General features: G+C 39.5%; 1 protein-coding gene across 2 annotated transcripts in view; it reads right to left on the reverse strand.

The window, feature by feature from the left end:
* Window positions 1-25,684, reverse strand: part of dclk1a (doublecortin-like kinase 1a) — a 44,735-nt gene that overhangs the window by 15,130 nt on the left and 3,921 nt on the right. Inside the window, exons 3-4 of one of the 2 annotated variants that reach the window (XM_062432737.1) lie at window positions 12,408-12,507; window positions 8,263-8,370 (exon numbers count right to left, since the gene is read on the reverse strand). In XM_062432737.1, the coding sequence (XP_062288721.1) occupies window positions 8,263-8,370; window positions 12,408-12,507 (208 nt within the window). Of the gene's footprint in view, window positions 1-8,262; window positions 8,371-12,395; window positions 12,508-25,684 lie in introns of both variants that reach the window. The other variant, XM_062432738.1, reaches the window with a different exon arrangement.

Genomic DNA, 25,684 nt, shown 5'->3' on the forward strand with positions numbered 1-25,684 from the left:
TAAACAAGAACATTAGATGAATCAACCCTGCATCTGAATCCTGTGTGTGGTCAAACACAAAAATACTGTAAACATGGATTATTGTCTCATGGCCTCACCTCAAGTCATCTCAAGGTAGCCCTAAATGACCGATAGATCTATAAAACTGCACTAATGGAATGACACAACTATTAAATGAATCGAGTCCTTGACAGACATTCAACCAATGAGGAACCTGAGATATATGGAAGTAGGCAAGAGGTAGATCAGCAGCTCTGAAATTCAGCTTTGATCTTGAACTTCAACTTGTTAAATAAATGATGTGACTTCTAGGGTGGGGTAAGGTATTTAAAGTCACTCAAATATGGCCAACAATGTGACCCCACCTTAAGAATTTCGGAGGTCAAATCAAATAAAAAATGATCCAGTTAGAATTCAGAAAAATGGCACCAGATTAACTATAATCTTTGCCATTTTTTAAATTATTTTATTAACCCAAATACTTGCTACATCTAAACAATATTTCGTTTGTAGCCTACTCTCCACCTAATTATATTTTCGGAGACTATCCTGATGCAGCAGAGAAGTGAAACCTGTGGGAGTCGTCCAATATTCACAAAATGTTTATTCCCCTGCCGAGATCAAAGAACTTTCTGAATTATTCAAGACGAGGAGATAAAGCCAACAGCAGACTAAAATAGCACCGACTGCCCCTGTTTTACACACTCTTTTTTCAAAGGCGAAGTGAAACAAGAAATACAATACAAGAAACATCCATTGTTTAAATTATACTGAGCATCTTCATTGAGTAAATTCAGCATCGCCGTTACGCACACGGACAGACACTCCTCCCGGTTACACAACAAGTATTAACATCTCTCAATGACTTCACTCAACAAATCACTACAAGGTGAAGTCAAGCTATATGGTTTTCACAGACACACCCATGCTGACCGGCGAAATAACCCACAAACCCGCATATATCCATACATGATCGAAGTTGTCGAGGGGGGATGTTAAATAAAGCCGAATCAAATGTCGTTTACATATCCTACCTTCCACTTCCAGCATGATGAAAGACACAGTGATAATCCAAAGCTGGGTAAAAGAAGAAGAAGGGAAAGAAGAACAGCACCTCTGTACGCGCTCCGCCCGACTGTGATAGTAAACTGTGGTGAATGGGAGAGATGGAGCAGAACTGTAGTACACAGACGGCTCAGAGGAGGAGAGGCTGCTTGCGCAAACTCTGACGCGCACGGGGACAGAGAGAGAGAGAGAGAGAGAGAGAGAGAGAGAGAGAGAGAGAGAGAGAGAGAGAGAGAGAGAGAGAGATAGAGAGAGAGAGAGAGAGAGAGAGAGAGACGATTGGTAGAAGTGCAAGAGAAAATACATTTTTATATCTGGTGATTTATGACAAGAAATTACGTTGGGATTAAATGAATAGGAAAGAAACGAGGAGAAGATGATAAAAAGGGATTTTTTAAAACTGTGATGGTCAATGTGGAGGCAGCTTGTCAATGGATTCTGAAGGCTCTATTGTTTGTGGTTCAGTCCTCAAGAAACAGCTGCCAAAGCAGCAGCTAGCAGCATCATGCTCTGCATTTCAGGTTGATGTCCTTTCTTATTCCCGCAGTTAAGATGTGAAGCAGAATGGAGGTGGGAAGCAGAAATATGTTCAGTAATTTGAAACATCAGTGTTGCATAATTAGTGTTATTCCCCAAAACTCAAAGGACAGGCGGAGCACATCAGCCATCATTTTGGCAATTTAAGGTTTCCTGCTCCTCCTGTCCACATGAAGGCCTTGGGCTTCAGTGTAAAGGCATCAAACCTGCTCCCAATATGGGTGTTCATTTGTGTGGACAAAGGCATCTGCCAATCTACAAATTAGACCGGAATCCAGTGCGGCCACATGAAATAACTTCATCTTCTTTCACACTCACTGAGTTAAACACTCTGGTTCCACACAGCTGCGTGATGATTGAATGATTCATAATGAAAAAGATTGCCCAGAAAATCGCAGGTGATTGTGGAGTACTGAGTAAATATGAAGCAGAAATTACTCCTGGCTTGACAGGTGTTTTAACATTTGTATTTTTATTTACCCTGTAGTTAAGGGTAAAGTAAATACCTACGTGTCATTTCACGCATTTTCAATGCAAAAGTATAAAGCAATAACAGTAGTCTAAAATACAACCGGCTCTGTGAGGCTGTGCTTTGGTACAGCGGTCATCAGCACACTACCATGCTAATACTGACAATGCTAACATGCAGATGTTTAGCTGGTATAGTGTTTACCTTTTTTTTTTTTAAACCATCTTAGCCTGTTAGCATGCTAACATGTACTAATTACCTCTGAACACATAAGACAGCTGAGGGGAATGTCATTAGGTTGGCCAATATGTAGTAATAAACTAAAATATTGGATATATTTAAACTTTTATCTGGTGTCTATGAAAGGTTAAGGGATCACTAAAATTATTACGATTCATCTTCTTGGGGCCGTAGATATTTGTATCAAATTTCATAGCAATCTATCCAATAGTTGATAACTCAATATATCTCAACAATATTTCAGCCTGGACAAACGTGGTGGACAGACTGGCAGACCAACAGTGCCATTCCTAGAACCAGAGAGTTAATGTGGCTAAAAAGCCAAAATAACATCAAAATATGACATAGTGCCATCACAATTCTTTAATACAGCAGCAACGTATCATTTCATGGGAAATGAACAAAATTCTATTGGCAAGCAACACGTTTGACACGTCAGCCATAAACAAAAATAAAAACTCCATTGAAAGCTACATGGGTCAACATGTATATATACACAACACATATATGCAGAAGTTTTCATATTGTCAGAATGCAGTGTGTTAGTATGTTTTATTCTTCTCCATCCTGATAAGACTCAATATGTGTTACCTCAAGGGAGGTAAGTTTAATGATCAACTGAAATGATCTTACACATGTATATTACTACACGTTTATTTTAACAACAACACATCATTATACTGTATAGTTAAAATGAAACATATATGATGGTTCTTTATATAAATATAACATAGAATTTCATGCATGTATTCTGAGGGATGTCAAAAGGTATTTTGGAAATGTGGACCATAAATTTAAGAAAGAAATCTCTGCACACTGAGTAGTGGCAGGTGTTTAGAAGGAAGGTGCAATCAAAAAAGGAAATATGCTCCCACACACTGTCTTGCTCACTACTGTTTGTTTTATTAAGTTAATGTTAATGTTTCAACCTATCCAACCTTCATCAGGCATACGTTTGGACTGTGAAATCAGTGAGCGGAGCAGAACTTTATGTTATACAAATCTTGAGCTTGTCAGTTCAGAAACTCCAGGAGATATGGATGTGTTACGGAAAAAAATTATTGACAAACACAAACTTGATGGACCAAGGAGAAAGCAGTTATAATTCAAAGTGCAGACCCAGTGGAATGCCTCAGCAAATCTGAAGGAAAATCATTGAACCACTCTCAGGTGACCTGGTCTCTGGTCACAACATCGTTATAAGTGTGTTCACTTTAGCGTTGTTTCTATGACAACAATGATGAAACCAGGTCAGCTCAACCTGAAATAACACAACTGTCTGTCCATCACTGTCTGCTTATCTAAGGAGCATTTCACGCATCGCACATATATGAAAATAGGAACATTTTCATCATTTTCATACAAGACACAGACATGAAAATTCCCTCACACTTTTCCTCATGACACATATTGAGGTAGAATTGTTACTACATAATAAGCAAAACCGTGTAAAGCATCATAAATATGGTTGAAAACAAAAGGGTGGACTTTTCTTTTTAGAGTCAATACAATGCTGTTTCACAAACACAAAGCTGCCTGGAGGCGTGTCATTATCTTGCTATTAGTGCAAATATCAATATTGCCTCAGTCATGAATTTATTTTTCTTCCAGCTTCTGCCGTTTGGTTTGGTCTCTGTTATTTGTTACGTTGCCTGTGCTTATCAGTTTTCAGAAAGTACATTTGCACCCTTCAAATGAGTAGATTTGATAGAGCGGGAGAGTGGCGAAGGCTTCAGACATCACACCATCGCAGTTCAGAAAGTGTCACTGCCATCAGCTGATCCCCTGCTAGAATTTATTTGTGGGTGGGCTGCATCACACACCTCACCGTAAAGTCTCTCCCATCATACGGAGTTGCTTGTGACTGATATTCAAAGGTGAGACCTTCAAGTATAAGAGTGTTGCTTGCTGACACCATCTGCAGTTTTCTATTAATTTTAGCTGACATGAAACATCGGTGGAGACCAGAGACAGATGGCGAGACAGGGAGAAAATCCATGTATGAGTGCAAATTGTTTTCTCACATTATTTTGGGTTTGTGTGTGCAGACGCTCAGCTGGGGTCTTGAGATCATCACAGAATGAAGCTCGAGTGATGACAATGTCAGGCTGACACGCAAAAGCCTGCTCCCCCAACCCACACACACACCCACACAAACCGACCCACGTACAAAAACCCATACACAACTGAGAGAACATAACGCCACATCGCCCTACACTTCTAACAATGTAACTGTAGTATTTCTCTCAACAAGAAGATGTTTCTTTCATCTTACCTTGAAATTACAAGATGGTAACAGTTGCACTGAATAGTAGAAATTTCAGTAGTTGTCAGTCAGAAAAAAGTAGATGTGATTTTGTATATTAAACTGTAGATGTAGTTAATTCTCAGATTGAAGTTTCTCACATATTCCCCAATCTCTTTTGTCTTCTATGACTGTAAATTGGTGTTGAGGGTGTTGATGAGGACAAAAGAATACTTTTGAGGGTGTCATTTTCGGCTTAGGGAAGCAATTTTCTAACATTTGATGGACCTAACAGCTAATCACTTAATCAAGAAAATAATCAACAGATATTGATAATGAAAATAATTCTTAGTTCCAGCGCTAAATTGAGATTAATAAAATAATGATGCATTTTAGTGTCACTTTTTCATTCATTAGCAGGTAATTATTTGATGCTCCTAACATATATCAAAATGATTGTTTGATTACTACTTTGTGATGAGCAGCACACATTAGATAAGAAAAAATGACTCATGCAACACACAGGTCTCTGAACAAGGAAGGAGAAGTACATTCTATCTGTGCTGGGAAGCAGCCTGATAAGTTGTTTGTTATTGCTGCATTGCAGAATTGATTTGGCTTATTTCTCAGAAGGCTCATGTTCCTGAAACAGACAAGATGAGACAATATGTTTGTCTCGATGAAGAAAAAACATTTGACCAAAGAGATCCTCAATCTTCTTTGTTCCACATCATCTGACTTCCACTAATTGCTATAAAGATGATTTCCTTAATATTTTTTCCCTCTCGGTTTTTGAAATACTTTATTACTGTATGTAATATTTCACATGGAAACTTTTTACACATTTGTGATGTACTAATGGGCAGAAGTACTCACAATCAATCAATCTCAATCAATCTTTATCTATATAGCGCCAAATCACAACAAAAGTCATCTCAAGGCACTTTACACATAGAGTAGGTCTAGACCGTACTCTTTACGGTACACAACACAACACAACACAACACAACACAACACAACACAACACAACACAACACTTTAAACGACTCACTGCTTAGGTTAATAAACAATCTTTTACTTCTGCCAGACATAGATGCTAGTTTTGTAAAGTTTCATTTTAGGACTGAACAAATGGCAATTCTTTCTGATATTTCTCATATTTTGAACATGTTACTTTTTTTACAATTGTAATTGTACATTAAAATATGTTGCAGTTTTATTGTTTATTCCCCGCATGGAAATCTGGTACTGTTGTGGAATTGACAAATTAATACTTCTACAAGTAAATATAATCTTTCTGAGCTATACATTGGCAGTCCACTGAATTCTCTTTTAGACTAATTATATCAATATGTTATATTGATAACCTGTAAACAAAGTGTATAGGTATTTCAGTGTGATAAATTAACTGCTTATGAGTTTCTGTAATTCTCTGCTCTTTTTAGAAACCACAAGTGTAAACCTGTACCGCTTTCACGTAAAATACAGGAATCCTTTTGAGTCTTCTTTTGCAGCATTGCAACATTGCAGCAGATGGAGCTCAGTGATTACAAACTTCACAACTACTGATACTCACCATCCTTACACTGTCACAATGTGAGATAATTTGCTCCAGCTTCTTCTTTTCATTTTCATTATCAGTGGTGAGACTGGACCAGTCAGCCTTCTCGTGAACACATAATAGCAGAATGGGCACCTATTGTATATAAGCCATGTGGTATAGCACATAGAATCAGCTGCTGTTGACTATTACATCTTTTTTTCTATTTTGGGCATTTTTTGCCTTTATCGTTATACAATCGGGGCAGAGAGGCCAACAGTAAACAAGGGGAGAGAAAGAAATGGGTATGACATGCAACAAAGGTCTCTTGCGGGACTCGAATGAGGTACGTTGTGAGTAAATGGCATGCACTGTAACCACTCGGCTACAGGGCGCTCCTATTAGCGATTACAAAATGTCCTCAAGGGAGGTAAATATGGTGAACTTTCAAACAGCAAAAAAAAATCTTGGTAAAAACAGTCAGTCAAAGTTAGGGTCAAACATAGGATCTATCAATTATTTGTCATGTCGCTCCAGTCTGATGATTGTTTGTTGATTGGCGGTACCAGTGCCAGGAGGGGAACATTTCCTAGAAGTGAAAATGCCTGGATGGTCTGAGTCAGGATTCTAGCAAGGGCCGAGCATCAGTCAAATCCACTGCAGGCCGTTTCACAGGAAGTCGCTGCCATATATGGGTGTCACAGGCTATTATGTCTGTAGCTACATGCTCCTACTGTGCTATGTTTCCATGGCAACCAAGACGAGTCACCCCCCCCTCCGTCTTGGTCTCTTGTTTTCTTTCTCTCTCTCTCTCTCTCTCTCTCTCTCTCTCTCTCTCTCTCTCTCTCTCTCTCTCTCTCTCTCTCTCTCTACCTCTCTCACACACATTAGTATACATCTTCATTCCAGGCTGCCTCAGCCAACGAGATCAGATAGTGTATGACTCAGTCTCATAACCTTTTCCCCAAAGTTTTCAAGCCATCAGCATCCAGAACTTTCTCACTTCACCCCAGCTGTTTCCCCACAGCACAACACAAATCATACGCCTGCTAACAACGGCTGCTTTTCACTCTGAAATGCTACTTAGCTGTTTTGAGGTGAAAAAAAGGGTGTCTGTGCTTGAACAAAAGGGTGAAACGACTTCTTTCTGGGGAGTGTCTGTGTGTTGCATCACCCATCAAATCATCTCCAAACTCAATAAGACAGCAAAATCACAAAATAATAACAGGAAGGATGAAAAAGTCAAGTGTTGCGTAACTAGGTGTTTTACACTCAGCCAAAGCTCAAGCTGTGCAATCATGAAAAAGAACAGCGTGACATTTGTTAAAGTTCCAAACTAATCACCAAGTCCTCAACAGCTTGAAGCCAGACTGAAAGTTTGGCACATGCAAACTGGCACATTAATGAATGAATCTGAATGAAAGTTGTATTCAGTCGTTAGAATGAATATGAAGTTTTTGTGCTTCGCTGTTGCCTCAAAAGGAGTTTTCTGAGACATTTATGTAAGCATCATTATCAGGCACAAACAATGCAGCAGGTACCGGTGCAAGCTCTCACCATTTTATTACATTTCATTAGTATGTCAGGTAAAGAACGGCTTGTGTGGAGCTGCAGGATTGAGTCACCAACCCCCTTCCCTCTTCTTTCCCTCTCATCTTCACTCCCACTCCCCATCTTTTTTCTTTTTTTTACCTCTCTCATCCCCCTGTTTGCCTATTTCTCCACTCCCATGTGAAATCACTCTCATTTGAATTCATACTCTGCACGCAATGAGACACAACTCACACACTTGTGCGCACACACACACACACATACAGGCTGAACACGCCAGACACTCTGCAGAGCTCTGATTTTATTGCAGTGTTTATTCAAACTGTTTTCATTTGCTGTGACACTGATTGAGTGATGAGCTAGAAAATACTAAGCAATCACATAAGGAAGTACTAGGATACAAACAACTTCCAACTGTGTCCATCAGGTGTGAGACACTGTGCGCACTCTTACATACATACAAATGCACATACACACAAATGCAAGAATACACAGATACACACAAAGTCAAACATCTTACAGGATAACGACACTGTGCCAAGTTCTATTAACAAATGGGTTCCTTTAAAGGAGAAGGAGATAAGAAGAAGAAAGAAACTTATTTTATTGTCTTACCGGATGCTGGGGACTTGCTGCGCAGTGTTTGGATGACAGTCTTGGGGGAGCCTCGGTTCAGAGAGCCAGTAATCTTTCCGTAGGTCATCGATTTCATCCCACGACACTCTGAAATACACAGAGGTATGAAGAAGTCATTTGGAAACCGTTTATTTATTCATCCACTTAAATAGTCACCAAAACTTAAAGGATGGGTTGAATGAACATCGAAATATTTTTTTTCCCGGGAAGCATTCCTCCTGTTCCTACTGACTATAATAATGTGTCCTCCAAATGTTTACAATGTAAGTGATGGGTATCTAACAGTTTATCTGCAGGTAATATGATACTTAAGTTAATTAAGTTAAGATATCTTGCACAGTTACAGTCTTAAAAAAAAAAAAAATCCCCTCTATGTGTTGCAAAATACAGTGCTGTCCCGTTGAAAGGACTGTAAATTTGAAAGATACTGAATTGACTTTATTAGGTTCACATAAACACTCATCAACATTCATTTTTACACATAAGGAGGGTTATTGATTTTGGCCCCCACCACTTACATTATACGTGCATTATGAACGGATCTCTTAATGGCCAGTATGAACAGGAATAATGACTACAGCAAGAAAAACATGTGTCAGTGTTTAATTTGGGCACCTGATGGTTGTTTTAGGAGAGACTTAAAAAAACTGGGAAACCTATCTTTAAAGGAAAAGTTTTGGGAAAAGAGTTAATAGCTTTTAAATCAAAATCCAAGCAACTGGACTTCTCATTCTAACTCTTCTAACTCATCAAATAAGAATAAGAATAATACAACTCAAACAGTATGATGCACTGAATTGGTGACACGGCATTGTGTTTTGTAATATAGCTTTAAAACAGTAACATCATAACAGATTAAAATCGTAATATTTATGGATTCCTAGGCAACTATTATTTTAACATTTTTGATTGAGTCTGACCTCTTGTCATGCAAGAAAACAGCAAACCACTAATGTAACAAAAGCTGTGAGTGATTTTACCCTCAGGGGACCTACAAAAGTTCTGACCTTCACTGGGATCACTTTCACAAACACTATTGCTGTGATGTTTTAGGAGTGACAGCTATGACTCATGGAGGTCTGATATCTTACAGACATACAATCCTTATAAATGAGCCATGTGATGGTACTCACACATCCTCCATGCCTCATTCATCCCCAAAACATTGCTCCTCTCCTCTTCATTAACCCAGCCTCATTATAGCTCATTACCATTTTAGACCAGCAGGGATGGGAAATTATGTACAGCCACGTGTGTGTGTATGAGAATATGGGTGCATGTCTATGTGTGTGTGTGTGTGTGTGTGTGTGTGTGTGTGTGTGTGTGTGTGTGTGTGTGTGTGTGTGTGTGTGTGTGTGTGTGTGTGTGTGTGTGTGTTATTTGCTTGTGTGGCAGTCGTTGTTGCCTGGTGATTAATGTACAATGCGGAGTGTTAACATGATGACAGTGTGCCAGAGCTGAGGCAGAGGCGATAATTATAGTGATGTTGAGAGGAGGCGAAGTTGTCTGCAGCTCTGACTCCAACTGTCTCTCTGTGCGCTGTCTGTTTTGTTTTTCGATCTGCTTTCCCGCCTGACTATTTCTGCCTTGTGCTTTCTACCCTCTACTTCTACCATTCTGTGTCCCTGGGCAGGAAGAGGTGTCAAATTGCGTGTCTGTCTTCTAAAACAAAAACAAAAAGCATATGTGTGTACTTGCACTATATTAATCCCATTGTGTGGAGGACAAAAAGCTGTTCATACACACATTTTTGGGATTTACTGTACTACACAATTGGGGATAAAAACCTAACATTTACCTTAGGATTAAGTTTAAGACGTTTAAGGCTTTTGGTTAAGATTAGGGTAAGGCTTTTTGAAGTTCTGGTTAAGGTTAAGGCTTAAGCTTTCAGTAAAGGAATGTAAATCAGTATAATGTCCTCTTACAGAGGCAAAAACAGAAAAAGAAGAAAGAAAAGAAAGATATCAGAGATGACTGCTAATTTCAAGATAACACATATTGCTGTTTAATCATGCAGTTGAATTAACACTCATTTCTCCACAATATGCTATTAATAGCTAGGTGTCTGTTAAGGAATCATATCTGTCAAAGAACACATATCTGTCACACATCAAGTCTAAATCAACCACTAAGAAAAGCCTGAGGTGTTTTTAATTTGACATGAAACACGCTTCAGCAACTGCATGACCTATTTTGAAGCTTAAAAATAAATTTCAGGAGAAGTAAAATTCGGCCCCTGGAGCCAAATAAGACGCAATCATGCAATGCTTTTCTTACTTAATGAATTGATGAGGACCCCTGAGTGCACTATTGTCAAATGAAGAGCCTGCAATACATTGCAGTGGATTATGGTATACTGAGGACAATAAAAGACACACTGATTGTCTTCCCAACTTCAGAAAAATAAGAAGGAAAAAGAACGCACATTTCTCAGCCACATTTGGCGAAGCTTTTGAAATGGGACTGGCATGGTCGACCGGTTATGTTTTATGAAAGGCAGGGTAGATGATGATATTACATCATGCAGACCCTTATGGCTACATGGATGGGTAAAGTGTATTGGAGCACAAGTGGTTGATCATAAGAGGTGCTCCACTTCTTTGCTGTAGCTTGTAACTACGACAAACCTTGTATGAGGGACTATCATCAGTAGCTAATAAAAATGCAGATGCCCTGGAAAAATGGTCTTTAAACACCTTGTTGCATGTGAGAGCTTCATCCCCCTCTAGAGTAAAGAAGGTTACCAAAGGGGAACTGGCTAATGTAACAGATAGCCATTATCTGTTTCAAATGAAAGGAGAGTAAGGTGGGAAGAGAGGGAGGAAAAAAGAGCAAGAGAGACAAAAGGGGGAAGGAGATGGAAGTTGTCGACCCAGGTGGGATGGCTATTATGAAAGGATGAAGGGATACAAGGGAAACAAATGAGTTTAATAAACCTTTGAACAAAAGCCAGTGTACACTCATTCATGGGAGACAGGAAGATGAGAGGGTACGAATACAGATGAGCGCTAAGTGGCAGGATTCTTCAGACAGCAAAGCAGAAGAGAGATACAGACAGCAAAACACAGATTGGTGAAGTGAGAGGAGAAGCGTCAACATATCCTCAGAAGACCACGATGGGGAGACAGGCAGAGGAAAGGAAGAGGAACAATTGTACAGGAGGAGAAGGAGAGGCAGGATACAATGGAGGGTAATGAACTGAACAGCCTACACAGTCCTTTGCCACCTGAACCAAGAAAATGTGTCATACAGGGAAGACGAGAGCTACTGTGCAAAGACATGATACATAGGTGACAAGTACAGAGAAAGTCAGAAAACAAAACAGAAAGAAAATAAAGATTTTGTTTTACCAGTAAAAAAAGAAGAAATGTATTCTGACTGGTGACAAAATTTAACACCAACTAACCCATTTTTCTAACATATTCAAAACCATGGCCATGGCACCATGACAGATTAACAAATGTAATGTTGTGCTTGTAGTCTGAGCAAACTGAGCAGTGAGCAATATGAGTACATCTTAGTTCAAGTTTTCCACAAACAGGATGTAGGTAAATAAAGTTTAGCATCTGCAGAGGGTTAACAATATTTGCAAACCAGCATCCTAAAAAGTCTGAACATCCTTTTCTAAAATGTGCAGTCATATTCATCAGCTGTAGCACATGGCTACTTGTGCATGTAAACAGGAAGTGGAAAAGAAGTCGGATATCACGTCTAAGTTAATAGTGAAATTTAGCAACCGTATAATTATGTCAATTACAAGAGGTACTGTGCATTAATTAGGCTGTCCATTAATCTTGGGAGAGTTTGGAGTGCAGTGTATTTCTCCAAATTAGCTCTTTTTGGACAACCTTAATTAGTCAAATTGTTAAACTAGTAATTTGAAACTAATCATTCCTTAATTCGTAGAATTACAGAGACAAGAGACTTGTGTATCACAACAACTCCTATTTTATCACAGTGTGATTGCATTCAATAAGTTACTCAGCCGTAGCAAATAGCACATACGAAAAAAACACAGCTGGAAGCAGGAAAGAAAGGACAGAAGGAAAGGAAGAACATAAGAGAGGCAGACTGAACACTCAAACAAGAAATGTCAGAATGAGAGAAACTACTAGACGCCTCACCACTCTCATCCAGCATCAAGTCATCCTGGTAGCGATACTTTTCTGGTCCACACGCCACAAAAATGTCTTCATCCCCAAAGAAGTCTTGCAGACATGACACCTTGAAAAAAAGAGAAGAGGCAGAAGAGTGAAACCTTTATTTATACAGACATTAACCTCTGGGAGCTGCCACAAGCAATGACAGCTTTTAGCTTTGAAGGGCTAAATACCTTGCTCAAGGGCACCTTTTGTTTAGGGAAAGTAGAATCCCAGCTGATCTGTGTTTTTTTAACAAATACATTACTTTTAGGCTACCACTGATACTGTGTACACACATACACAAAGCTTTCTGTAGAAGACACACACATACTCTGTTCTGCTCTGCACTTCACAGCGTTCACAAAATGTACTTTCCCTTCCTGAGATCAGGTGAAAAGGCACAAACGCTGAGCCCCAGGAGATGGATGAGGGCCATCAGGGGTGTCTGTTTGTCTGTATGTGTGTTTTTGTTCTGTGAATATCTGTGTGCATGCCTGAAAAGTCCTTGAGCTGCAGCAGCGCTGTGTTGTTTTGCAGTTAATCAGTATATCAGTAACTATGATGAGAGTTTGCTGACTCACTAATTTTCTGATGCGCTGCAGCACATGCGCCAGACTTCCAGAGAAGGAAGTAGGGAGCCCCCCCACCCAGACTAGTATCCTATAAATAGCAATGAAGAGGTGAAACGAAGACAAGAGAGGGAGAGTGCATATATGACTTACAGGAGAGATAGAAAGTGGTATGGGAGAGTGGGACTGAGGCAGAAAGTTGAATTTAGAGATTAATGTTGAGTAAGTCTATATGTGACTCAAAGAAAAAGTCGCTGTCTTAATGAATCACTGTAATTCTGTGACTGACTATATTGTGACACTAATATCAAAGTGATTTTTAAGAAATGTCAACATTTGAAAATTGGGTCACTGAATGCAGCAAAACTGAAACTATATCATCAAAGAAGAAGTTTTTGGCAAGGTCTGCAGAATATTAATTATTTTGTATATAGTTGCCTACTTAAAAATGTCTAACTTATGGTCTTTTCATCCTTATGCACAATTTTTTAACAATCACCCATACCTGTCTGCTAGGAAGAACTCTTAGTCATACAGTGCTTATTGTGATGAATAGGCTAAGAAATACTCTGATGTTCATTGTATACTATTTGATTTTGTCTACAGCTAATTCCATATCTGATCTAAACTATTCATGATTTACTCAAACAACTTTAATTATAATCCCAAACCATCAATATTTCAAGTTATAATTCACAATAGGCAACAGTACAGTGAGAAAGGGATTTACGCAAAGACAATAGTTCATTAATCTGCTATGACAAATCTCCCACCAAAAACCTATTAAAAGCTGTTGCAATGTAGGGTGCACGCATGTCTAGCACCGCCTGGAGTTAACACGTAAACACAAAGCTACCGTTATTGCATTTTCATGGCAATTAACATCCAAGGATCCATTTAGATTCCTATTAGCCACCGATCAACAGCCCAAAAGAAAGTCACAGCTGATCTAACAGAATTATTACACAGTATGTGTGTGTGTGTGTGTGTGTGTGTGTGTGTGTGTGTGTGTGTGTGTGTGTGTGTGTGTGTGTGTGTGTGTGTGTGTGTGTGTGTGTGCGTATGTGCGTATGTGTGTTTGTGTTTGTGTATGAGGGGAGATGGGAGCCACCCTACTTTACCCCCTACAGTCTCCAAACGAGCCAACAGGGAGACAAAAAACAAGTTTAATCTCAGTGAGACTCTCTGTGGAGTATGGATCATTTTCATTTAACTCTTCAAATGAAGGTTCTGTGCCTGTGCACGTGTGTGTGTGTGTGTGTGTGTGTGTGTGTGTGTGTGTGTGTGTGTGTGTGTGTGTGTGTGTGTGTGTGTGTGTGTGTGTGTGTGTGTGTGTGTGTGAGTGAGTGAGTGTCTGTGCACATTCAGACACAAATCGTGTGTCTGCACAGGCACAGATGGATACTTTTGTGTGTGCGTTTTTGTTACTTCTTGGGGACTTTTTCCAGTATAAACACCAACCTTGTCGGGACTTGTAGTCCTCATGGGGACCAAAGCCTAGTCATAATGATGTTATGGTTAAGGTTAGGATTTGGATTAGGCTGCCGACAATGAATGGAAATCAATGCAATGTCCTTACAAGGATAGCTGTGATGGCTGCGCAAACTGTATGTGTGTGTGAAGAAGTGATATTATTCTGGTGCATATTGCTTTGTTCTTTAATATCCCCTGATAGTGTGTTGGTGATTATTTCAGGGATGAGAACACAATGGCTGTGATACAGCTGACGCCTTTAACGTTTCCCCAGGGTGTCAGCACTGACAGGTAGACATGGCCACTTCTACCTTTTTCTGTTATTTCACAGTAATTTCACATTATTTTTATCATTACATCAATTTTATATTACTTGCTACTGCAGAATGTGTGTGTAATACTAGGTGTTGTACTCTGTCTACTGAGCACAGTCATTTTACTTTAGTAGTAAGTATAGAAATAAAGTACAGGAAGTTTAGAAAGTATAGAAAGACATTAGATTAGATTAGATGCCTATGGCTATAGATTAGATTATGTTGTATGTTGATTATGTTGTTGTCAACTGAATATCTCATACTGGCCTCTGAGAAATTGTGTTGAGCATTTCTTATCATTCATTAATTCATTTATTAATAAAAGGACACAGATGAATCGATATTTAAAACAAGTTAGTTGAAGCCTCGGTGCAAGTCATACAAAGTTATCATCCTTCCAATGGGAGTTTATTTTCTCTTTTTTGTTTGTTTTATACTAACATGCCTTTTCCAAACAAGTAGAGTAAAGATAGCTGTCAGATAAAAGTACTATGACATTCTATTTTGAGATGTACTGAATGGAGTAAAAGTATATTTTCTAAGTTCAAAATGTCAGAAACTCAAAGCTGCGCCTAGATCTTGTAAACACTGTCAAATTTAACTTGTTTCAAATTAGAAATATGATAGAGAGGGATGCCTTAAAATTTTAGGTCAAGTCAACAAATACCAATAGTTCTTCTAATGCCACCAAATGTTATCTTGACAAAATATTGCGTGTTGTATAAACTATTGTCTTCCTTTGGTGGATTTAAGATCTGTTAATTTATTGGACTGCTCAGGTTGTTATATTAAATTGTAAATCTAATTCAGATTAAATCAGATTTTGATTCAAACAAAGAATTTTAAGCTATAGATGCTATTGTTGCTCTGTGGCATCAGCACACAAATAATGTGCAACATTGATCTCACTGATGTTATTATAATGAGAGTGAACGGGAGTCGGGACTGAATTCAGTACTAGTCTTCATCATGGTTCACTGTTTTCTCGTTATTATGAAAAAGAAACAACCCTGACCTATTTTAACATGTATTGAAGACACACAACAGCTTTCAATCATGTATGTTTTCTTCAAACTACAAAAAAGAAGAGTCTTTGGAGAATTTTTAATTCTCAAACGAATTTCTAAATTGACTTAAAATGACAAAACTTTTATATTTCAGTTAAAATTCCTGGATGATATTTTACAGTGTGCAGTCTGTATGTATACTTTTTGACCACACAGACTGGTGTAAAATTACACTTATTGCATACTTATTAAAATGACAAAATAAATGGTCAAACAACCATTTAACAATATAAAGAAATAAACTAAGTCTTGGTGTTATATTAGCACCTCCCTGAAGCTTTACAAAAACACATTACAACATTATCAATCTATTCATTTTTAGTTTATCAGTTTATTCTATGAAACAGAACAACAGTCCAACACTCACAGGTATTAAATTTACATGATGTAAAACAGAGTAGAGAAGAAAATTCTCACATTTAAGAAGCTGGAGCTGACAATTATTTTGTATTTTTGCTTGAGAAATATCAAATGATTATACCAGTCAATCAATTGATAAAATAAAAATAAACCATTTCAGCTTTAAAGGTACAAAAAAGTTTTCATCTGAAAGGTAGATTTTTTGCTTCCTATGAATACATTTTTGGATGATTATTCACATGACACTCCTGCCAGAGAGGATTTCTGTTGGATGTGTGTTTATTGCTCTGAGTCAGTCTGACTATACGTCCTTAGGCCAGGACTACTGCTGTCGCTGCTGCTGAAGTAGGAGGACATTGCTGAAATGAGGTGCTTTGAAGCCTCTTATCCAGAGATAAAAACTGTAGCACACCAGAAATGTCAGGTAAAGAGAGAAAAAAGAACACATGCAGAGTGTGATGAAGATGGAAAAAGCAAAAAGGGAGAGAAATAGGGGCTGCCTTCATGTAGGGCAGCCTCTGAGGGCACCTTTAAGCTGAGGATAAACTATTATGGAGCAACCCACAAACACATACTGTATTATATACTGAGAAGGGTGTGAAAAGTATGGTTGCCATGGCAATAATGCCCTTTAGGCATGGCTGGTGTGTGCCACTGACTGCTACCCCCCTGATAGCATGCTGTGCATACTGTGATAGAGAGCTCTATCATTCATATTTTATTTACTATGGGCACAATACTCTGCAGAACTGTGTCATTCATGCAAATCCACACACGCATACAAGCAGCACATGGCCTGGTTTATACTGAAATACTCATGTGATATCTCCTGTTCAACAAAGATGTTGAGAAGAAGAAGAGTTCTCCTGAAAGTCACAGAAAAGACAGAAGGACAAATACATGAAGGAGCAGAAAAGGAGCTGATGAAGTTGAAGGGAAAAAACAGTCAGAGATGAAACCAACTCGCCACGAATCAGAGAAGAAGCAAACAGACAGAGGGAAAAGAGCAATAGAGGAGGGGATCTATTCCTGACTGCTGCTCTGAGCATTCTTCACAATGACAAAACAAACTGCTTTGATGTCTCTGGCGCTCCGCTCTCACATAGAACCAGTGCAGTTACACAACATCCACCGCTAAAACAAGCACAGGCAGACACAAACAGAGGAAAAAGAGACTAAAATAAGATGATGAGAAAAGAGCAGAGGAGTGTGAAAATTGGCAATTTCATAACCTCTCATGCATCTTCATTGATTAAAGAGAGAAATGGGCTGTAAGACTGGGTGACAATGGTTGAAGCATTACCTCGCATTAAACTGGATCTTTAAATATCCGTAATCAAGTCTATTAAGGAATTATTTTTGGTTTAGAGCAAAAAAAAAACCCTAACCATAACATGCAGATGTAAGGCAGAAGGTTGACAGTGGATGCGCCAGTCTGACAAACCTCAATCACCTTCCCTTTGTGTCCACTGCCAACATGAATCAAAGGACAGTTTATTATCTACCAAGGTGCTAAACATAACAAAAGCGGGAAAAGGATAGTGCTTTAGTATTATTAAGGGGTTATAAAACCAGTGAATCAAGAATTTCATAGAAAGGTTTTTTACAAAAAAAACATTTCTGCAGAATCTCAGTACTACCATCATCTCCTCCTTATACAGTAAACTCATTCATGTTCTCACTACGCCACCTAGTGTAGATACACCAAACATTAACTAGAGTGTCAGTTTCTCCCTTTCATATCAGCACTCCTCCTCCTCACACTTACTTTGCTCTTCTTCTCCTACTTTGAGGTTAAGTACAAATCACATTTAGGATTTTTGCTGGTTTTGGTCAGATACGGTGCTTCAACCCATAACATCTCAGTACCTTTGCAGGAATGCAATGACAGACCAGACCAGACTCACACCACATGGTGGCACTGTTTAATAGCAACATGATGTGGAGAGACTCATAAGCCATTCAACAAGAATTCAACAAGCCTTGTTTTTAGCAGTATATACCAGGAAAAGAGGGAGACAGAGATGCTAAATGTCCACATTTCTGGTGTTACAAACAGTTTGGTCTCAAAATGTGACTTTGTCAGTTTGAGTCAGCCAACAACAGTAACAAATGTGTTTAAACATTGTCAATCAGGGTCTCGGCAAAGCAATATTTCTGGTCAATAATATCTGACTGACTCTTTGTTTGGGGCATGCCATGAGGATGACTGGGGGGGGGGGGGGGGGCTGCTGTGCAAATAATTTGTTTAAGACAGAAGGGGAAATATGTGGAATGAAAGCAACAGCTGTAACAGTAAAACAATGAGCCTACAGGGACACAGCAATCATGCTATCTCAACTCACTTAATATGTGAAGACACAAACACATTAGTATATGTTTATATGCAATCTAAGTCATTATTCTGTAAGAATGTGCATACATACAAGACCTTCTGAGGACCCTGTTGGTGCAGAGTCTTCCCTTTTTGTGTTCAAATAGTCTTTCTGGTTCTCGCCAGCAGCTCATGTGAATCAGCTGCTGGGAACAAACGATCAGTGACAACACCAGTCACTCTGCTCATTTAGATCGGCTATTTCTGTCTCCCTGTCACATTTCAGGTCTACTTGACAACTCAGCTGTCAGCTCATCGCTTTTTAGTGGGAGTTTATCCACACTTTCTGACAGCCACACAGAAGGAACTGAAGTATAAGAGGGCACATGGACGTCTATTTACATTTGGAGAATATGCAACAGAGAGTTTAAAATGCTGCAGTGTTTGTGTCGATTGGTATTTCTCTGATAAGACACAGAGGGCCAATTCTCTGAGACTGAAACAAACAGACAGGGGAAAAAACAAAACCGAAAAAGAGATTTGAGACTCAACCACTAATCTCCTGCACCACAATAGATGCCCAGTGGTTACATAGAGGACACAGTGATGTCAACATAATCCTGCCCACAGAAAGACACATTTTGGAGGGACGTGCTGTCGCTGCACTCTGTCAGGGGAGCTTAGCTCAGTGGAGCTGTCCGCGGTGCTGAATCAACTGCAGCTGGCAGACGGGGACTGGTGTGCTGCTCTGCAACATTTCACAGAGACTGAAGAGACAGACTGACAGAGGAACAGATGGATGCATTGATACAAGATAAAGGAAGACAGAAACACAGAGGGCAAAGTATTTGTTTCAAACATACAGAACAGCTGAGGTGAATGAATAAAAATGAGTAAAGGAAGAAAACAACTAAGAAACAGATTGAGAAGGTTTGAATATTTTAACAGTAGCAGGATGTTGGAGCTGCAACAGACAATCATCAGGATAGCAGAACTGCATGCAGTTTGTGGCCTGGGGGCGTGATCATAATCAATAACATAGGTTTGACATGCAAAAAACATCACATTGTACATCAATGCAGAGTCAATTTTGTTGTAATTAGCAGTGATTGTTTCATTTTGTCATGTCTGAATTTACAAGTCATTAAAGAACTGTATGTTCACTTTTCATTCTCAAGATGATATTGATTTGTAATCTATTAATGTGATAATGATACACAGTAAGCAGGAATATTGATAATTATAATAGCCACTTAAGACCCCATAGACCAATAAAACCTGATGACTGCACTTTAAAAGGCTGTCACCTGGTACTGTGGCCCTTATGGTTAAAATCCCTTAAGGCACAAATCCATTTTCCTCTCACTCTCAAAATGAAACTGCCGAAATGCATTTTCGTTCCCTCTAGGGGAATATTAGAAAAATCTCCTCTTAGACCAAAAGGAGACACAGAAATGGCCAGGCACCAGCTGACAAGAGGAAAGGTAGGCAGAAATCGATCTGAAAGAGGCAAGAGAGACGGATAAAAGCATCTGTGCCCCGAAGGAGAAGTCAAACCTCCTGCTGCCTCAATCAGCACATTGCACAGAGCCCCATTTCATCAGACAGCTGACAGAGGATGGGAAATGACAGAGGACCAGGAGATGAGAGACGTTAGAAAGATAAAACAAATAGAAGGAAAGAGAGCAGTGGTGACATGAGGCCAATTAGCTGTGCAGCGGGTTGAGTTGGCAATGGTGGTACTGCGTTCACCTCAAACCAGTGCAGCAGACTGCCTGGCTGGCTGGCTGCTCTGTTGCATAACAACTTATGTAACAGCTTCTGCTCTCCACAGGGGCACAGAAAACTTTCTTTTGGATCTGTAACTGTGTATTTCTCCGAGTGTGAGCGCCTTTTCCTGTCCTTCATGTGTGGAAGGGGAACTGAGTAAAAAAGGATGTGAGGACATGTTCCCTGAAGGGCATAAATCAGATATGATACAGCATTATACCCTGCATTTTGTTGCCCTCAGCCTCAGCCTTAACCTCATTTTTCTTGTCGCCCTCAACATCAAATTTGTCAAATTATCTCATCCTATCTTGCTTTTATCTGACTCCCTCTCTTTTCTCTAACCTGAGTTGCTCAATCCTTCACTGGTTTCTTTTCATCTTCCCCTTATTGATCTGTTGTCCTTCAATCAGTAGGCTTAAATCCATTTTCCAGGATTAGCGTGCATCAGTGGTGTGTGTGTGTGTGTGTGTGTGTGTGTGTGTGTGTGTGTGTGTGTGTGTGTGTGTGTGTGTGTGTGTGTGTGTGTGTGTGTGTGTGTGTGTGTGAGAGTGAGTGAGTGAGTGAGTGAGTGAATAAGTATAAGTGCACATACAAATATATATAAGGAGAATGCTGAATTAAGGAGCTGAGCGTGTTAGTAAATGTGTATCGGTAGCTGGAATTGACAGACTGTGTGCACTGGCAAACAAACAAAAGGAATATATATTTACAGGATATCACATAATATGTGTTTTATGTTATATGTTTTATTATATAATAGTAACATATTTTACATTTATATATTTTATATTCTATATTATGACTGTATATATAACTGAGCCGCACGCAAAGGCCAGCCCGGGCCCTTCTGTGTGGAGTCTGCATGTTCTCCCAGTGCCTGCGTGGGTTCTCTTTGGGTACTCCAGCTTCCTCCCAAAGACCAAAACACATGCAGGTTAGGTTAACTGGTGACTCTAAATTGCCCATAGGTGTGGATATGACTGTGAATGGGTTTTTTTTCCCGGAATACTATATGTTACCCCTGTGATGGACTAGCAGCCTGTTCAGGGTGTACCCTGCCTCGTGCCCATTATTAACTGAGATTGCCCCCCCCCCCCCCCCCCCCCCCCCCCCCCCCCCCCCCCATTACCCACTGGAGGATAATAAGTATTGAAAATGAATGAAAACATGAAATACTACCTTATGAAAAGGAATAACAATTTGTGGTTATTTTGTCTTTTGTTTTGTTTTAGTTTGTCATCTTCATCAAATGTGAACATTTGTCGCAAAGTGAAGGATTACTATTTCAATACTTACAATACTTACAATATTCTCTAAAAAAGAGACAGTAGTTTAATGGCTCTGATGACAGCTCAGACAACAAACAAAACAAAAAAAACAGCAAATCACTGGAAAAACTATTTACTGGCTCTTTGGGGTGCTTGAGAGGACATGTTGAGAGAGATTAGAGAGTGACAGAGTCAGGAAGTGCATGGGTCAGACAGTGTGTGTGTGTGTGTGTGTGTGTGTGTGTGTGTGTGTGTGTGTGTGTGTGTGTGTGTGTGTGTGTGTGTGTGTGTGTGTGTGTGTGTGTGTGTGTGTGTGTGTGTGCGTGTGTGTATGTGTGTGATGAAGTTGGGGTGTGACTAAGTTTTCAGCAGTCTGCCAGTGCTGAAAACGTCTGCCATCGATCCTAATTTGGCAGTAGATCCTCTGACAACAGACAGCCCTCCAATCTGCCACAACCACTCTCAGCTGGTAGAAACACTGGCTAGCTAACTAACTGAAACACTAACAGACAGGGAAAAAAACTGTTAAACAAGCTGTTTCCACATAATAACAGCAGTTTAAGCATAAGACTTCTGCCCAAAAGCTCTACAAGCCATTTATCATCAATGCCATTTACTGCAAATATACTGTATAGTAGCAAATACACTGTATACTACTGTAGGTGCATGGCACACACTCACACACACCTACACACACACACATACACCTATACACACACACACACACACACACACACACACACACACACACACAGTGCTGTGCTGAGTAACTGTGACTCAGCAGATCAGTGGGAGGAAACGGACTTTGCTTCCCACAATCCTCCTCTGCAGAAAAGAAGTGACATCATCATCATACAAACCAGAAAAATAAAGATTTAAAAACAGCGGAAATGCTTTGCATATGAGCCAAGCATAATCCCTGCTCTTCATAATATGCCTTTTTTTAAGTGATGTTGCTGTAGTACCTTGTGTGCAGTCCCTGCAGAGCTGGATACAGACCAAAGGGAGAGGAGATTAAGGGAAGGACTGGGAAAGAGTGAGAGACAAACTGAGAAAAGGAAAAGGAAAAAGGAAAATAAAGACAGTGGGTTTAGAGGGATACATAGAGTGACTGAGAAAAGGAGGAGAGTGGGGGAGGAGAGAGAGAGAAAGAGAGTGGGGAGAGAGATGCCATATGTTCCAGCTCTTGGATTTGGGGGTGCATGCCGAGTGTGCTAATTAAATGAGGACTAAACAGCCGTAAAAACAATGGCGTGTTGACAGAAACCACAGACAGACTGAGAAAAATGAAGTTGAGGAAGATGAGAGAGAGAATATCAGAGGAAGCACAGATGAGTAAAGGCTGCAAATGTGTTGACAGGAGGAAAAATAAACATTGTATAACAGGAGAAAAAATTATGCACAGACAGAGAGAGAGAGAAGCAGAAACAGTATAGGTGGAGAGAAAAGTAAATGGGAGACAGAGAGAAGAAGGCGGGTGCAGGGAAAGCAGAAGAGAGGGAGATAAAAGGATATTAAAAGCTCTTCAGCCTTGCCAACAAGGAGAAGAACAGGCCTACAATGCGGTTTGAGAAGTGAGAGCTGCACTGCAGAGGGTGAACAAGTGGTTCATCCACACTCTATTCCATGTAACCTCTATTTAAAATGTGCCATTGAATTATAAAAACAGGCCACAGTATGATGAGTGCCATATCAAAAAAGGTGGACAAAGTAATGTAAAAAAAATGTACAATTTAAAAAATGTACAATTTACTTCAGAGTTTTTCAAGCAACATGAGGCATAAAAAACTCCAAAAAAGGCAAAATCATCTATGCCCAGTTGTCAGGTGTATTAGTCAAACAAAAAAAGTTAATTATTTGATATTTGATATTATAACTTAGATAATATACTTCATACACAGACACAGCAGGATAGGATGGTAAATTGTGAACTTTCATGACATGCTGTAATAAATCCCACCTTTGTATTCTTGCAATGGTGATTTAGTTAACTCCCAAGTTAAAAGAGTTTTTAAAAAAGCCTGCATCTTTCCAAAAGCAATATCTTCAGTTTCAATGAAAACTTCTTACAGCATATCTGATTTGGTTGAACATTGTTTTTAGAGAAAGATTACATTTTTTTTTCAAAGGGGTGCATAATTGACTTGCCTAGAGGAGTATTACTCCTAGTCTATGAAAAAAGTTGTTTAATGTCTTCTGTAGTTCAAGAGGGAATGATGCAAAGTTTGAGAAAATAATCCTGATCATGGGTTTGAGAATTAAAATGTGTAAGATGTTGGTCTTTAGGATGCAGAGGGAGGATGTTTAATAAAAAATGATATTGAATTGTATGAAGTACATTTCATAATACATAGGGTTTTTTTCCCCGAGCTCATCCCATACTAGAGACTAAGAAGTCAGAATATCTTGGCCTCTACTGTTTCAATTTGAATTTTAAATTACCCCTGTAAAAGTATATTTCTGATCAAAACCTGAGCAAATAAAACCAAAAGTGAGAAATATATGTTTGGTTAGGATGAACTGACCCTTTTAAACCCTTTTCAGAAGTTTTTACATTGTTTTGTCTGAGCCCTGAATTTTTAGCATGGCCGGTCAATGCGGGGAACGTACTTCTTGCCCATGCTCAACCCACTGATATACATATTAAGAGAGTTTATTAATGAGACACTCAAAAACAGAACTCAACCAACCTTAGGGATGACTAAGTGGCATCGCTTCATGCACTGGTTGATAATTGCCTGCAGTTAATGGCTAGTGTTGCATGAGCAGAAATCTGGATGAGTCTATTAAAAAGAGTGTGTGTCACTATCTGTGCCTAAGTATGTGTGCGCTTTGCACAGCTCTAGGCCGGCAGCTGGGGTCCCACATAGAAGTGTGTGTGTGTGTGTGTGTGTGTGTGTGTGTGTGTGTGTGTGTGTGTGTGTGTGTGTGTGTGTGTGTGTGTGTGTGTGTGTGTGTGTGTGTGTGTGCATGTCTGTGTTTGTGTGTGTAAACAGAGCTTAGATGTATTATTAGGTCAGCCATGTCCGTCTCCTAAACCAATTATGGGCCGTCTATCTTCTTGATCAGACCATTCCAGCCGCACCATCCCGCTGCACTACTGCAGGACATCACAGCAGGTCGGCTCGTTCCTAGGCAACTAGATCAAATCATCATAGGAACTGACCATGGTGAAGAGCTTGCCGAGAGGGGGATGCCCAAAGGAGAGGGGGATGGAGCTAAAAATACCACTATCAGATACAGTGAGACCTGAGACAGCAGGACAATCAATGTGGCTGTGGGGGTGGAACTTGATATATTCTTCTTCACTCATTTGCTCATATTACAGACATACATATGATAGTCACAGCCACAGCAGAGTAAGCTCTCAGTGCTCAAAGAGACATGTTCACAGCTTGTCATATGTTGTATCTTCTCTATCGCCATTTCATTAGTATCATCGGTTCTTAATTTACATGTATTTGATCAGATGGTTTCAAATTTGAATAATAATTTTGCCAACTTTATATTTTACTCTTCAAAGCAAGATATTGCAAAAAGAATAGTTTTCAGTAGCAAAACCAAAGCTCCATTATATTAGAATTGAACAGCCCAAATGCTGGTACACATAAACACATACACATAAATTTAGAGCAAAAAAAAAGAGGTCGGACAGTAGACTGTAGCCGAAAACAGACTCTCAGTAACTCTCAACTGAACTTTTAGCTCAACTTCAGATGCCAAAGACATAATCCATTATTTATCTCAGCATACTTTTGCTGCAGTATATTTTAACTAAATGCTACTTTTGAAAAAAAAAAAGAAAAAATCAATGTAAACTGTTTTGTCGGCTGCTGCAATCTTTGAGAGAGAGAGAGAGAGAGAGAGAGAGAGAGAGAGAGAGAGAGAGAGAGAGAGAGAGAGAGAGAGAGAGAGAGAGAGAGAGAGAGAGAGAGAGAGAGAGAGAGAAGAATAAGAAATGGGCTGTGTGCATGTACTTATACATCCTGCCCCACTGCCTCTGGCCTCATTACAGGGGTTAATGAAGGCAAAGAGCCTGAGCTCCTGTTCTCAGGATGCTCTCTCTCTGTAGGCTCTGTGACTCTGTTGGGACTCAGAAAGGCCCAGAAACCTACTTCAGCTGA

This window comes from Scomber scombrus, chromosome 14, assembly GCF_963691925.1.
Source record: "Scomber scombrus chromosome 14, fScoSco1.1, whole genome shotgun sequence".
Classification (NCBI taxonomy): domain Eukaryota; kingdom Metazoa; phylum Chordata; class Actinopteri; order Scombriformes; family Scombridae; genus Scomber; species Scomber scombrus.